Source organism: Trichosurus vulpecula, chromosome 1 (genome assembly GCF_011100635.1).
Source record: "Trichosurus vulpecula isolate mTriVul1 chromosome 1, mTriVul1.pri, whole genome shotgun sequence".
Classification (NCBI taxonomy): Eukaryota; Metazoa; Chordata; class Mammalia; order Diprotodontia; family Phalangeridae; genus Trichosurus; species Trichosurus vulpecula.
The window spans coordinates 382,718,301-382,730,535 of record NC_050573.1 but is presented as its reverse complement, the minus strand read 5'-3'; the positions used below and the strand labels follow the sequence as shown (position 1 = coordinate 382,730,535).

Here is a 12,235-nt window from a genome sequence, read left to right as displayed (position 1 = left end):
AGAGCTTATAAGGGGTGGGATGTGGGTAGGGTGTAGGGCTATCATTGGGAGGATGCCATGTAAATAAGTAAGTATAGACATATATGGAAGGGAGAAAATACTAACAATGAGGGAGATGAGAAAACACTTCTCATCAAAGGTGGCACATGAGCTTGAATGAAGCTATGGATTGAAGAAATAAGTGAGGAGAAAGCATATTCCGAGCATCGGGATCAACCTGTGCAGAAAGGTACAGAAGCAGGAGAAGGAGTGTCAAGTTCAGGAACAGAAACTAGGTCAGTTTGACTGGAACACAGAGTATGTCAAGGGTTTTGATGTGAAATAAGTATGGAGAAGGACTCTGGAACCACATTATGAAGAACCTTATAGGCCAGCTTGAGGGGTGTGTATTTTATTCTAGAGGCAATAGGGAGATACTGAAACCCCACAAATGAGGGAATGACTTGGTCAGGATTGTGCTTTAGGAAGATTATTTGGGCAGCTGTATGAAGGACAAACTGGAGGAGGGGCTACTGGGAGCCACGGGTCCAATTAGGAGATTGTTTCAATAACCTGAACAAGAAGTGATGAACTTGGTTTTGGGCTCCGCATGCATAGATGTTATAGAACTAGAGTCAATAAAACTTGGCAAATGATTGCAAATGAAAAGTGGGGGAAGAGTTGAAGGTGTCTTCAAGGTTATAAACCCAAATAACTAGAAGGATTATGGTGGCCTCAGCAGAAAGAAATAAAGGACTGCATTGAGGGAAAAGATAATGGGTGCCATTTGAGAAAGATTGAGGTTGATGTTCTCATAGGATGTCCAGATGGAGGTATAGGGAAGACAGCTGATGATGTGAGACAGAAGCTCAGGAAAGAGAGTAGGGCTGGCTGTATAGATCTGGGAGGCATAAGCATAGAGATCCTGATAATTTTCTCTTCCTCCTCTTCTCTGTCTTCTGGTTTCCCTGACTTCCTTCAGATCCCAGCTATAATACAACATTCTGCAAGAAGCCTTTCCTGATACCCATAATGCTAGTGTCTTCACTAGCAAAGATTATCTTCAATTTAGCCTATCTATATCTTGATCATCCATAATCATTTGCATGTTGCCTGCAAGAGTTTCACCCCTGGCTGTGGAAATCTGGGCCATCCTTCAAAACTCAGCCCAAATGTTCATTTCTCCATGAAGCCTTCCCTAATTACCCGAGCCAGAAGTGTTCACATATTCCCCTCTCTGCACTCATATAGGATTTAGTTTGTAGTAATTAGATGGTGCATATACTGCTGTGTATTTGTCTTATCACTACTCCTAAATTATGAGCTCCTTAAAGACTATATTAAATGCATTTTGTGTAAACTAGAGAACCTAGTCAGTCTCCCTCCCATACAGACTAGGTACTCTACAAATGAATGAATGAATGAATGAATGAATGAATGAATGAATGAATGAATGAATGAATGAATGGAGTTATCTGAGATTAAGCAGTTAGAATAAGTACAACATGACATGTCATGAGAGCTATTATTTCATTCAGACAGAGAAAAGTTACTGTGTGCCCGTTGCATCCCATAGCTCATTCTTTCTCAGTTGGAGGCTGACGTTTAGACCTTGGAAAGTTCACTTCAGAATTTGAATTCTATCATCGTTCGTGTTGCTTTTCTCCTTTATCCTTCCATGACCAGCTCTGCTGCTTGCAGCAGAGCTCTCCATCACAATGGGACAGCACCTGCCAGCTCCCTGTCTTCATCGCAACCTAAGCATTAAGCACATTATGCTGTGAAGTGATTACTAGAGAAATGGCAGTAAACATGATGGTTTGGCTGAGTGGCAGACTCTAAATGGCCATATGCATTATGAAGCAATCCAGGAGCTGAAAGGAGCCTTTTTATTTATTGTCTCCTTCCAATTGAGGGGGAAAGACAGTGAGTGTTTATAAACCAAGTCCACCTAAATGAAGGGTTTTGTGGGGGAAGGGGTCTGGGGAAAATGAGGAGATGGTACTTGGAAGATGTCCAAAGTCTGTTGGAATTTCTCTACTCCACATTTTTTTTACTTCCCTTCTAGCTTGAATTTTCATTCATTCATTTACTCAACAATTGTTTACTGAGCATCTTCTATGTACTAGACACCATTGTAGAACTGAAGATTTGTAGGAGATGCAGCATGGATAGGGCACTGGTCTTGAAGAAAAGTATGTCTTGATTCAGTTTTCACCTAAGAAACTTCCTTTTTGTGTGACCTTGGACATCACTAAACCTTTCTGCGTTTCAATTTCCTGCATGGGGGATGGTGGTGGCAGTGGTGGTTTAGACTCAGTGACTTTTAAGATCTGTTCCAGGTCAAAAGATGTGATCTGATCCCATGATCTATGATAAGACACAGTCCATCCCCAAGGAATTTGCAATCTAAGAAAATTATATGTTCTGCTATGGAAACAACATATAACATAAACAAACTGCTTTTACCTCTTGGCTTTAAAATATACTCCCAAATATAAAAGATGACAGATGATGCTTATTGTGTGTGGTCACCATCAACCAACATTTTATTGACTACTTATTGTGTGTAGGGCAAGATACATTTTATAAATTAAACAACAGGTCAGTAGGACCTATAGAGCACTTTAAAGTCTGACTAGAACATAAAGTATGTAAAAGGGAATGCTGCAATAGGCAAAAAGTCCAGAGAGGTAGACTGGGGCTTTTATCCTTTTTTTCATATGCCTGGGAGGTGAAAGATATAACTTCTAACCTAGGCTCAGCCATTTAGTTCTGTGACTTTGGGGTATTCATGTCACCTCTCCGTCTATTCCTATGTAAAATTATTGGGATAGATTAGATGATTGTTAATGTCCTTCCCGGCTCTGACATCCTATGATTCTAGGGGAAGCACATCACAGAGTAGTATGAGCCACCAAAGAGGTGGTTCAGATAGCAAAGGCTGTAAGTTAGACGAGAGGCCTCACAATAGGGCAGAATCATCAAGGAAGACTTTGTGGAAGTGATGGGAATGCTCATGGCATTTACATGAACTAGTGAGGGCATTGATTTGACTTGTGCAGAAATTTGGTGTTGAGGGGTAGTAGAAGATAAAGTTAAAAAGGTAAATTGGGGAAAGATTGTAAAACACGTTGTTGTTGTTTAGTTGTTTTCAGTGGTGTCTGATTCTTCTTGATCCCATTTGGGGTTTACTTGGCAGAGATACTGGAGTAGTTTCCCTTCTCTAGCTCATTTTACAAATGAGGCAACTGAGGCAAGCAGGAGTTAAGTGACCTGCCCAGAATCACACAGCTAGTGAGCATCTGAGGCCAGATTTGAACTCAGAACTCGGACGCATCTTTCTGACTCTATGCCTTGTATTCTATCCACTATGCCACCTAGCTGCCCCCAAAAGAGTTGGAGTACCAAGCAAAGAAACATGGATGTTATAGGTTCTTAACATTTTTTTAAATGTCATGGACCTCTTCGGCTTTCTGAAGCCTATGGACCCCTTCTCATACACACACACACACACACACACACACACACACACACACACACACACACACACATATATGTATATGTATATATATATATGTATGTATGTATGTATATATACATATATATAAACACACACATATATATATATAAATGAAATAAATGGGATTACAAAGGAAACCAATGGTATTGAAATACCGTTATCAAAATATATTTTTAAAAGTTTATAGACCTTGAAATCTATCCAGAGATTCCCTTGGGGGGTCTGTGGGTCTCCAGTTAAGAAACCCTACTCTATACTATTTTCTCTTTTTTTGTTTGTTTTTTCTTTCTCATGGTTTTCCCCTTCCGATTCTTCTTTCCCAACATGACTAATATGGAACTATGTTTAATATGATTGTATATGTATAGCTTATATCAGATTGCATGCCATCTTGGGGAGGGGGAAGGGGAAGGAAGGGAAAAAATTAAGAACTCGAAATCTTACGAAAGTGAATGTCAAAAACTAAAAATAAACAAGCAAACAAATAAATAAAAGAAACCCTGCTCTACATGCTCTGTGAATGTTGCTTTTCAGCCTTGCTGATAATTTATCACCTTCCTCCCTGCTTCTCAAAGGACCCTGACGCATTCCAGTTTGGCCGCACCAAAATCTTTTTCCGGGCAGGCCAGGTAGCATACCTGGAAAAACTACGGGCGGACAAAGTCCGGGCAGCCACTATCATGATCCAAAAGACTGTGCGGGGCTGGCTACAGAAAGTGAAGTATCGTAGACTGCGAGGGGCCACTCTGACTCTGCAGAGGTACACCCGGGGCTACCTTGCACGCAGGTAAGCTGTGCTGCCATCTCCTCTCCATTTCTTACACACATACAAAACTCCTTCTGGGACACTCTGGACACCCCTGCCAAAACAATTCACCAAATATCTTTTCTCTTGTTGATGATCCTACAGTGGTTCATGCCAAATCCAAATTCTTTTAACCAATTTCCAAGGCCTTCCATAATATGGCTCTACTTTGTCTACCCAGTTTTATATTCCTCTTCTTTCTAACACAAATCCCTATTCCCATCAGGTAGATAGGTCTCTGTTATTGTCTTTGCATCCACTTGATGCTACACCCCTTAACTTAAATTATTCCCCTTGGAATGACCCCTGCACCTCAAATATGAATTTTTACAAGGTAGCTTGTGCCACTTCTTCCCATGAATTTTCCCTGACCACCCAGCACACAGAATTAGCAACAGAAGGCCCCTAGTACTTAAAGGCCGGGATCTGTCATGATACAGGTGAAAGAGCCTTAGTTTCTTCAGCTATAAAGTGGGAATATTGATACTTACATTTCCCATATCATAGGGATGGCATGAGAATTAGTTGAAAATATAAGTATGGCTTTTGTATTTAGAAAGAGTTCCCTAAGCAGAGCTGTTTGATTACCACTGTTCCTCTGTTCATACATAGCTTCATAGGATCATAGATTTAAGAGAAACATCCCTTTTCTTCACTCAAATGGTCACTGACCCAGCTCATGCCTTCATTACCTCTCACCTGAACTATTGCAATAGCCCCCTAACTGGGCTTCAGGCTTTGGTGGTCTCCCTTCACCAATCTGTCCTTCACACAACTAACAAAGCAATATCCCTAAAGCACAGTTTGACCATATCCCTCCCAAAAAGCTCCATGGGCTCCATCTTACCTCTAGGATAAAAGCCACTGGGATAACGTCAGTCTACCTCTCCAGGCTTATTGCTTATTACAGTATTCCCCTTTACATACTTGATGTTCTAGTCAGACTTTAAAGTGCTCTGTAGTGTGACATATAATCAGCCTCTTACCTTGTTAAAATCATATATTTAAAAAAAATTTAATGTGACAAAAGAAGCAGCCCTAAGCTTTTTATCACTGACAGCTCTCCCACTCGTTTTGCATCAAACACACACATGCACACATGCGCACACACACACACACACCCCTATATATGTACATATAGATCACATATTACAAACTTTGCCAAATCTTATGATATTAGAAGGGAGCTTGAAGGACCCAGGTCTAATCCCTTCATTTTACAGATGAGGAAACTGAGGCCCAGAGGGTTAAAAGGACTTCTATGGTGTTGTACAGCTGGATGATAGCAGGGCCAGTACTTGACCCCAAGTTTCTTGATTCCTAGTCAGTGCTCTTTATATTATACAGATAAATCATCTTAAGAAGAAATAAATTTCTCCTTCTAACTAGTATCATTAGGTCATTGTAGCACAACAGCAATACTAACCTGAGAGTGGAGGAAAGGGATCTCTATGTGGAATACTTTGCTCTCTCTTAGGGCTTTCCCCAAAGGAAACATTTGGAGAGCATCGATGCTAGAGCAACTACCTTTTGAATAAGGATTTACTTCAAGAAGCAGTAGTAATAAGTATAGCCCCTTCCTCCCTCCCTCTTCCCCTCCCTCCCTCCTTCTCTCCCCCTCCCTCCCTCTCCCTCCCTCTCTCTTCCCCTCCCTCCCTCCTTCTCTCCCCCTCCCTCCCTCCCTCCCCCTCCCTCCCTTTCTCTCTCCCTCCTTCCCCCCTTCGCCTCCCTCTCCCTTTCTCCCTCCCTCCCTCCCTCTCTCTCCATATCTCTCTCCCTCCCTCCCCTACTCTCTCCTCTCCCCTCCCCTCCCTCTCTCTCCCTCCCTCCCCTACTCTCTCCTATCCCCCTTTTCTCTTGCCCTCCCTTCCCTGTCTCTCTCTCCCTCTCCTTCCCTCCCTCTCCTTGACTGCATAGAGCAAGAAAGGATCCTCTGTTGAGTTACAAGCCTAATTCAGGCTTGATTTGAAGGAAAATTCATAGCATTATTCCTGGCTTCCCTCATGTATAACCTTAAGCCCTTTATAGAACTGAGAATAAACCAAGCGTGCTAATATTTGTTTTGGGGGTTTTTTATGTCAAATGGTTGAGAAACCCTCTCTGGATAGTACCACCATCCCATTACATCACTTTCCTTTTTGATTTGTGAAACTAAAAGATATCTTATCTAGGATAAGCACTTAGAAATTCTTTGCTGAGTAGTAGTCAAAAGAGACTGGGTAACTGCTATATGTGCACAGCAGTGTCCTGAGCGCTATGAAGACAGGTGCAGGAGGAATACGAAAGGAAATATTAGTAACTCATATTTCTGTAGTGTTTGAGGATAAGGTAAATAGATAATGAAAGTAGAATTTGTCCCCATTTTACAGACAAAGAAACTGAGGTCAAGAGACTTGCCAGTGGTCCCACAGATAGAAAGTGCTCAGAGCTGGGATTTGAACCCATGTCTACTGACTCCAAGTGCATTATTCTTTCTGCTGCCCCATACTGCCTGAATATGGCTCTGCCTTTGGTTGGGCATCTAGGTGGCACAATGGATACAGCGCTGGACCTAGAGTCAGGAAGACTCATCTTTGTGAGTTCAAATCTGGCCTTAGACACTTACTAGCTGACCCTGGGCAAGTCACTTAGCCTTGTTTGCCTCAATTTCCTCATCTGTAATGTGAACTGGAGAAGGAAATGGCAAACCACACCAGAAAAACCCAAATGAGATCACGAAGAATTAGACACAACTGAAACAACTCGACAACAACTATGACAACTGCCAGTGGTTAGATGATACTCTAATGGGGCTGAGAAGACTGCATATATCTAAAGAATGCCTAAGGGTACCTACAATAGAAACGCAGAAATTCACTTTGTGAAATAGGCAGTATGATGCTATCAAGAGACCTGAGCTGATCTGGGGAAATCACTTCTCCGGTCCTCATAGTCCTTATCTGCAAGATGAGGGTCTCTAAGGTCCTTCCCAGCCTGAAAATTCTTATTCTGTGGGTCTGGGGATTTGTGGAGTGTCATTATATTCCTAGCACAAAGTTGGACTCTGTGAATGACCTAAAAGCATAGAAGTCCAGATGCTGGCTTTGAGGAGCTCATGCTCTCACTCAAGAACAACACATGCCTACATTAAAAAAACTAGTGACAAATATGAAACACTTACTGATCAGGTACCATGATAAATGCTATGAAAAGGTGAAGTTGCAAGAGAAGGTAGAAGGGATAAATATACAAAGCTCAGTTCAAGGAATTGAGCCATTGACCTGATCTTTATGTGGCCTGTCCTGATACCTCCAAATGCTAATGCCTCTTCTTGGCACCCCCTCCCCATAATTACCTTGAATTTATTTTTTCTTATATTCTTTATATATTTATATGTGCATATACTGTTTCTCCCAATGGAATATAACATCCCTAAGAACAGAAACTGGCTCATTATTTTTTCCTTCAAATTCTTAGCCTAGCACATAGTAGGTACTTATAGTCTGTTGATCCGTCGATACAATGAAAGTAACTAATGATCCTATACAGAATTAAAGAGAGCATTGAGAACCTCCCTATAGTCGATGACAGTGACAAGTGGGTTTGGTTGAGCTTCCTAGGAAAAAAGGCACTTCCTCACGCAATACATCTTAGGGAACTCAAATGAGATGGGGAATCTCTCTGACTTTGCCCATCTATCTTGACACTACAGGCTGGCTGAGCACCTGCGGAAAACCAAGGCAGCCATTGTCCTCCAGAAACAGTATCGGATGCAGAAGGTCCGGCAAGCCTATAGAAAGATCTATAGGGCTACTGTCACTATCCAGGCCTTTACCCGAGGCATGTTTGTGCGGAAATTCTACCGCCAGGTACTGAATAAACCTCCTCCTCCCTTTGCCTTCTTCCTTACCCCTGATGTCCCCTATGCTGGAAGGATGGAATGGGAGAAACTTGAGAGGGGACCACAGAATAATTACATACATTTCTATGGTGTAATTTAACTATTAAGGGCCTACTATGTACTGGGCAGCAGCCAGGTGGCACAATGGACAAAGCACTGGGCCTGGAGTCAGGAAGACCTGAGTTCAAATGCAGCCTCACACACTTACTGTCTGTGTGAACCTGGACAAATCACTTAACTTTGTTTGTGTCAGTTTCCTCATCTGTAAAATGAGCTGGAAAAGGAAATGGAAAACCACTCCAGTATCTTTACTAGGAAAACCCCAAATGGGGTCATAAAGAGTCTACATGACTGAAAAAACAACTGAACGTGAACAACAATGTACTATTAGGCACTTGGTTAAGCGCTTTATAATTACCTCATATGATCCTCACGACAAGCTTGGGTGGTAGATGCTGTTATTATCCCTATTTTACAGTTGAGGAAACTGAGGCAGACAGTTTAAATGACTTGCCCAGGGTTACATAGCTGGTATGTGTCTGAGGCTAGATTTGAATTCAAGTCTTCAGACCCAGAGTTCCATCCACTGTGCCACCTAGCTGACATAAATATCTCCTATGAAAAGTTCAAAATTAATTTTAAATAAAATGAGAGAGAAAACCAAAATGTTTGTTAAATGTAGTAAAAATTGGGATAAGGCAATACTGGACAAATCCTTCTGCCCCCTTCTCACCATCACAAGCCTCCTAGAGAGATTCCTGTGTCTTAGATGCCAAGCCACAGGAAGGACTTTCTATGGAGAGTGTCCTGGAGATCGTTGTCAATCCTATATGATATCTTGAGGGAATGAGGTCAGGAGAGGGCAGAGGGAGTTTGGTAGGTAGTACTAACTACCTGGTAGGTGGCCATCATGAACACCTCTAGTAATGGTCAAGGTTAACTAGCAGACCACTAAACACATATTCATGGATGTCTTCTGCTCTGAGCCTGCCCCAGAGGAGAGAGTAAGAGAATGAGCTGGAGGGCTTGTTGAGATTATCCCTGAGGTGGGGATCCAGTGTACTGTAGTTGGGGGAAGACTATGACTTAGGAGTCAGGAGATCTGGGTTCTGCTTCCCTCCCTGCTGCCATTTGGGTAACTTTTCACCTTTCTTGCCTTCATTTTTCTAATATACAAATGGGGGCACTGGGTTAGGTGCTTTCTTAAGAGACATTAAGCAATCACTTTGTAATTCTTTGATTTTTTTTTTAAGAAAACAGAGACTTCCAGAAGCTTTCTTAACACATTGTTGAAACTTGTCTGTGGATTGGGAAACTACTAAACTCTTAAAATTAAAGAGAGGAGACTGAAAATGGGGTGTAATTTAGCAAGGAAACTCTCTCCTACTTCCCACACCTTCTCCACCCTGGCTGAAATCCAGACCCTGAAATCTCTTTAATCTCAGAAATTTGGCTCTTTTTCCCATCCATTGTCTTTCCTTTTATCTTGACTTAGAAATCCCAGCAAGTGTAAGGAGAGGCAGAGCAGTTTCAGGTCTGAGGTTTTGTTTGTCTCTCACCAGATCCTACTGGAACATAAGACCACCAGGATCCAGAAACATGTGCGGGGCTGGATGGCCAGGAGGAGATTTTTGCAGTTTCGGAGGGCGGCCATTGTCATCCAGTGTGCCTTCAGGCGCCTGAAGGCCAGGAGGGAGTTGAAGGCTCTCAAGATCGAAGCTCGCTCTGCTGAGCACCTGAAGCGGTTGAACGTGGGCATGGAGAACAAAGTGGTTCAGCTGCAGAGGAAGATTGACGATCAGGTCAGTCTTGCCCTGGACATCATCAGCAGACCTTCTAGGGCTCTGGATTTTTTGGTTCTTGGTTTCTCGGGGGGGGGGTGGCATTTGGGGGACATTTGGGATTAAGTGAGTCACACAGCTTGTAAATGTCTGAGGCCAGATTTAAACTTAGGTCCTCCAGGGCTAGTGCTCTATGCATTGTGCCACCTAGCTGCCCCAGGTCTGGATATATTGAAGGAGATTGCTGGAGAAGAATAATGGGTCTTCAGTAAAAGCTACTTGGGAAAAGGGGGAAAGGTTAATAGATTTCCCCCTTATCCTATAGATACCAGCAGAGTCTGCTGAGGGCACAGACCGTTTGACTTTAGTCTTCTGTACCTGCCCTGCTCCCCCACCCCCCCACCCCAGTTCTTAACACAATTCCTGACAACAGAGTAAGTGCTTAATAAATGCTGATTTTCTGACTGAATGACTATACACCAGACTCTGTGTTCTAAGTAACAGAAAAACAAAGACAAAGTGATTAACCTTAGGGCACTGAGTTATTTCAAGAAGAAATTAATTCAAGAATCTAAAGTTTTATCTCAATCTGACCTTAAAGCCTTTCCCTTATGCTGCTTTAATCAACCAATCAGTCAAATGAACTTCAATGAATTAAGCTCTTCCCATGTTGAAAGACCCAGTCCTTGCCCTCATAAAGCTTGCAGTCTGCTTGTAGAGACAATGCTCCCCCGCCTCCATGCACACACACACACGCACGCATGTATGTATGTACGTATATTGTGTGTGTGTATATACATATACATACACATATACTTGCTTACTGTTGCTGCTGCCTTACTTTAACATGTCTTCTTCTTCACTAGGCATGAGGAAGTGAGTGTTGTGTTGTTAGGCACTGTACGGTAACAACTACTTAGGGAAGCCCTTTCTTTCTTGGAGTTCACAGTATATATGCAGGTTACAGCATTGGTGAAAAATCTCTTGTTTTGTTGCTGGGTCATTTTTCAGTTGTGTCTGACTCTTCGTGACCCCATTTGGGGTTTTCTTGGCCAAGATACTGGAGTAGTTTGCCATTTCCTTCTCCAGCTTATTTTACAGATGAGGAAACTGAGGCAAACAGAGTTAAGTGACCTGCCCTAGGTCACACAGCTAGTAAGTGTCTGAGGCCGGATTTGAACTCAGAACAGTGAGTCTTCCTGGCCCCAGGCCCAGTGCTCTATCCATGCCTAGCTCAGTGCCTTGCTTATAGCAAACACTGAATACCTGATTGTTGAATTGATGGAGGAATGTAAACCGAGGGAGGTGTTGGGTTTCTCATTACTGAACCTGAATTTTTGTGTGTCTTTTTTCTATGTGGCAGTCACTCACAAGCATTCTGAAGGCAGTATACTAAAGTTGGGAGTTAGACCGTGCATCAGGTAATCCAAGACAGAGGTGGCAACAACACTGTGTTTCTGCAAGATCTTTTGAGGGACTCCAGTACTTTCAGAGGAAGGGGGGCGGAGAAAGAGGGATGAAGAGAAAAGAAAGAGGAATAAACAAAAGGGAGATAATTCTTATGGGGTAGGAAATTGGGAGTGATGACTGTCAACATCCGTGAGGATCACAACTAACCTCTTGCTGTTCTAGGTTTTTATTAACCTTCATGATGCCGAGTTGAGGCAAAGGATTTGGTATTCCAATTCATATGTAGACAAATTGCCCTAAGTAACAGAATGCCAAGGTTGAGATCATGCAATGTTGTCATTCGAGACCTATTTACAAACTGTTCTGTTTAAATGTACATTCTAACCACAGTCTTTTTATGGTTCCTTCCATTGGTGGAGAAAGATGGGAGGAGGCAGCTATAGGCAGCATACAGGCAGCTATATGGAGAGTATGAGAATATGGCACATATGACAGCTAGACAGTGAGAAGAAATGTACAAAGAGGGGAGGTGAGACCTAGTCTGGAAAGGAGAAGAAGGAAGAGGTTTACAAAGTCAAGCTCTTGAGGACTCCTACCCCAATAGAGAGACCCACATCTCTGTGATAAAGTTCTCCTGGAGCCAAATGTAACAAGTTGGCCAGCAGAAATAATTGAGTGATACAGAAGTTAGCTATTCGCTCTGCCAGCAGAGTATAGTTGGGGAAACATTAGGCTGCAGTGCTTCAATATACCATGACCACGGGTTCTGAAGGCTCTACAGGTCTAGCCCTTGAATGCCAGCTAGAGCACATGCAGCTCCTTGTTTGCACAGCCAGTGTCCTTCTGGTTCTCAAATT

At 42.5% G+C, this 12,235-nt stretch overlaps 1 protein-coding gene across 1 annotated transcript in view; it reads left to right on the top strand.

The window, feature by feature from the left end:
* MYO5B (myosin VB) overlaps positions 1-12,235 on the top strand; it is a 549,419-nt gene that overhangs the window by 437,750 nt on the left and 99,434 nt on the right. The window contains exons 19-21 of the mRNA XM_036756694.1: positions 4,078-4,289; positions 7,999-8,155; positions 9,750-9,989. Coding sequence (XP_036612589.1) covers positions 4,078-4,289; positions 7,999-8,155; positions 9,750-9,989 — 609 coding nt within the window. The remainder of the gene's footprint in view (positions 1-4,077; positions 4,290-7,998; positions 8,156-9,749; positions 9,990-12,235) is intronic.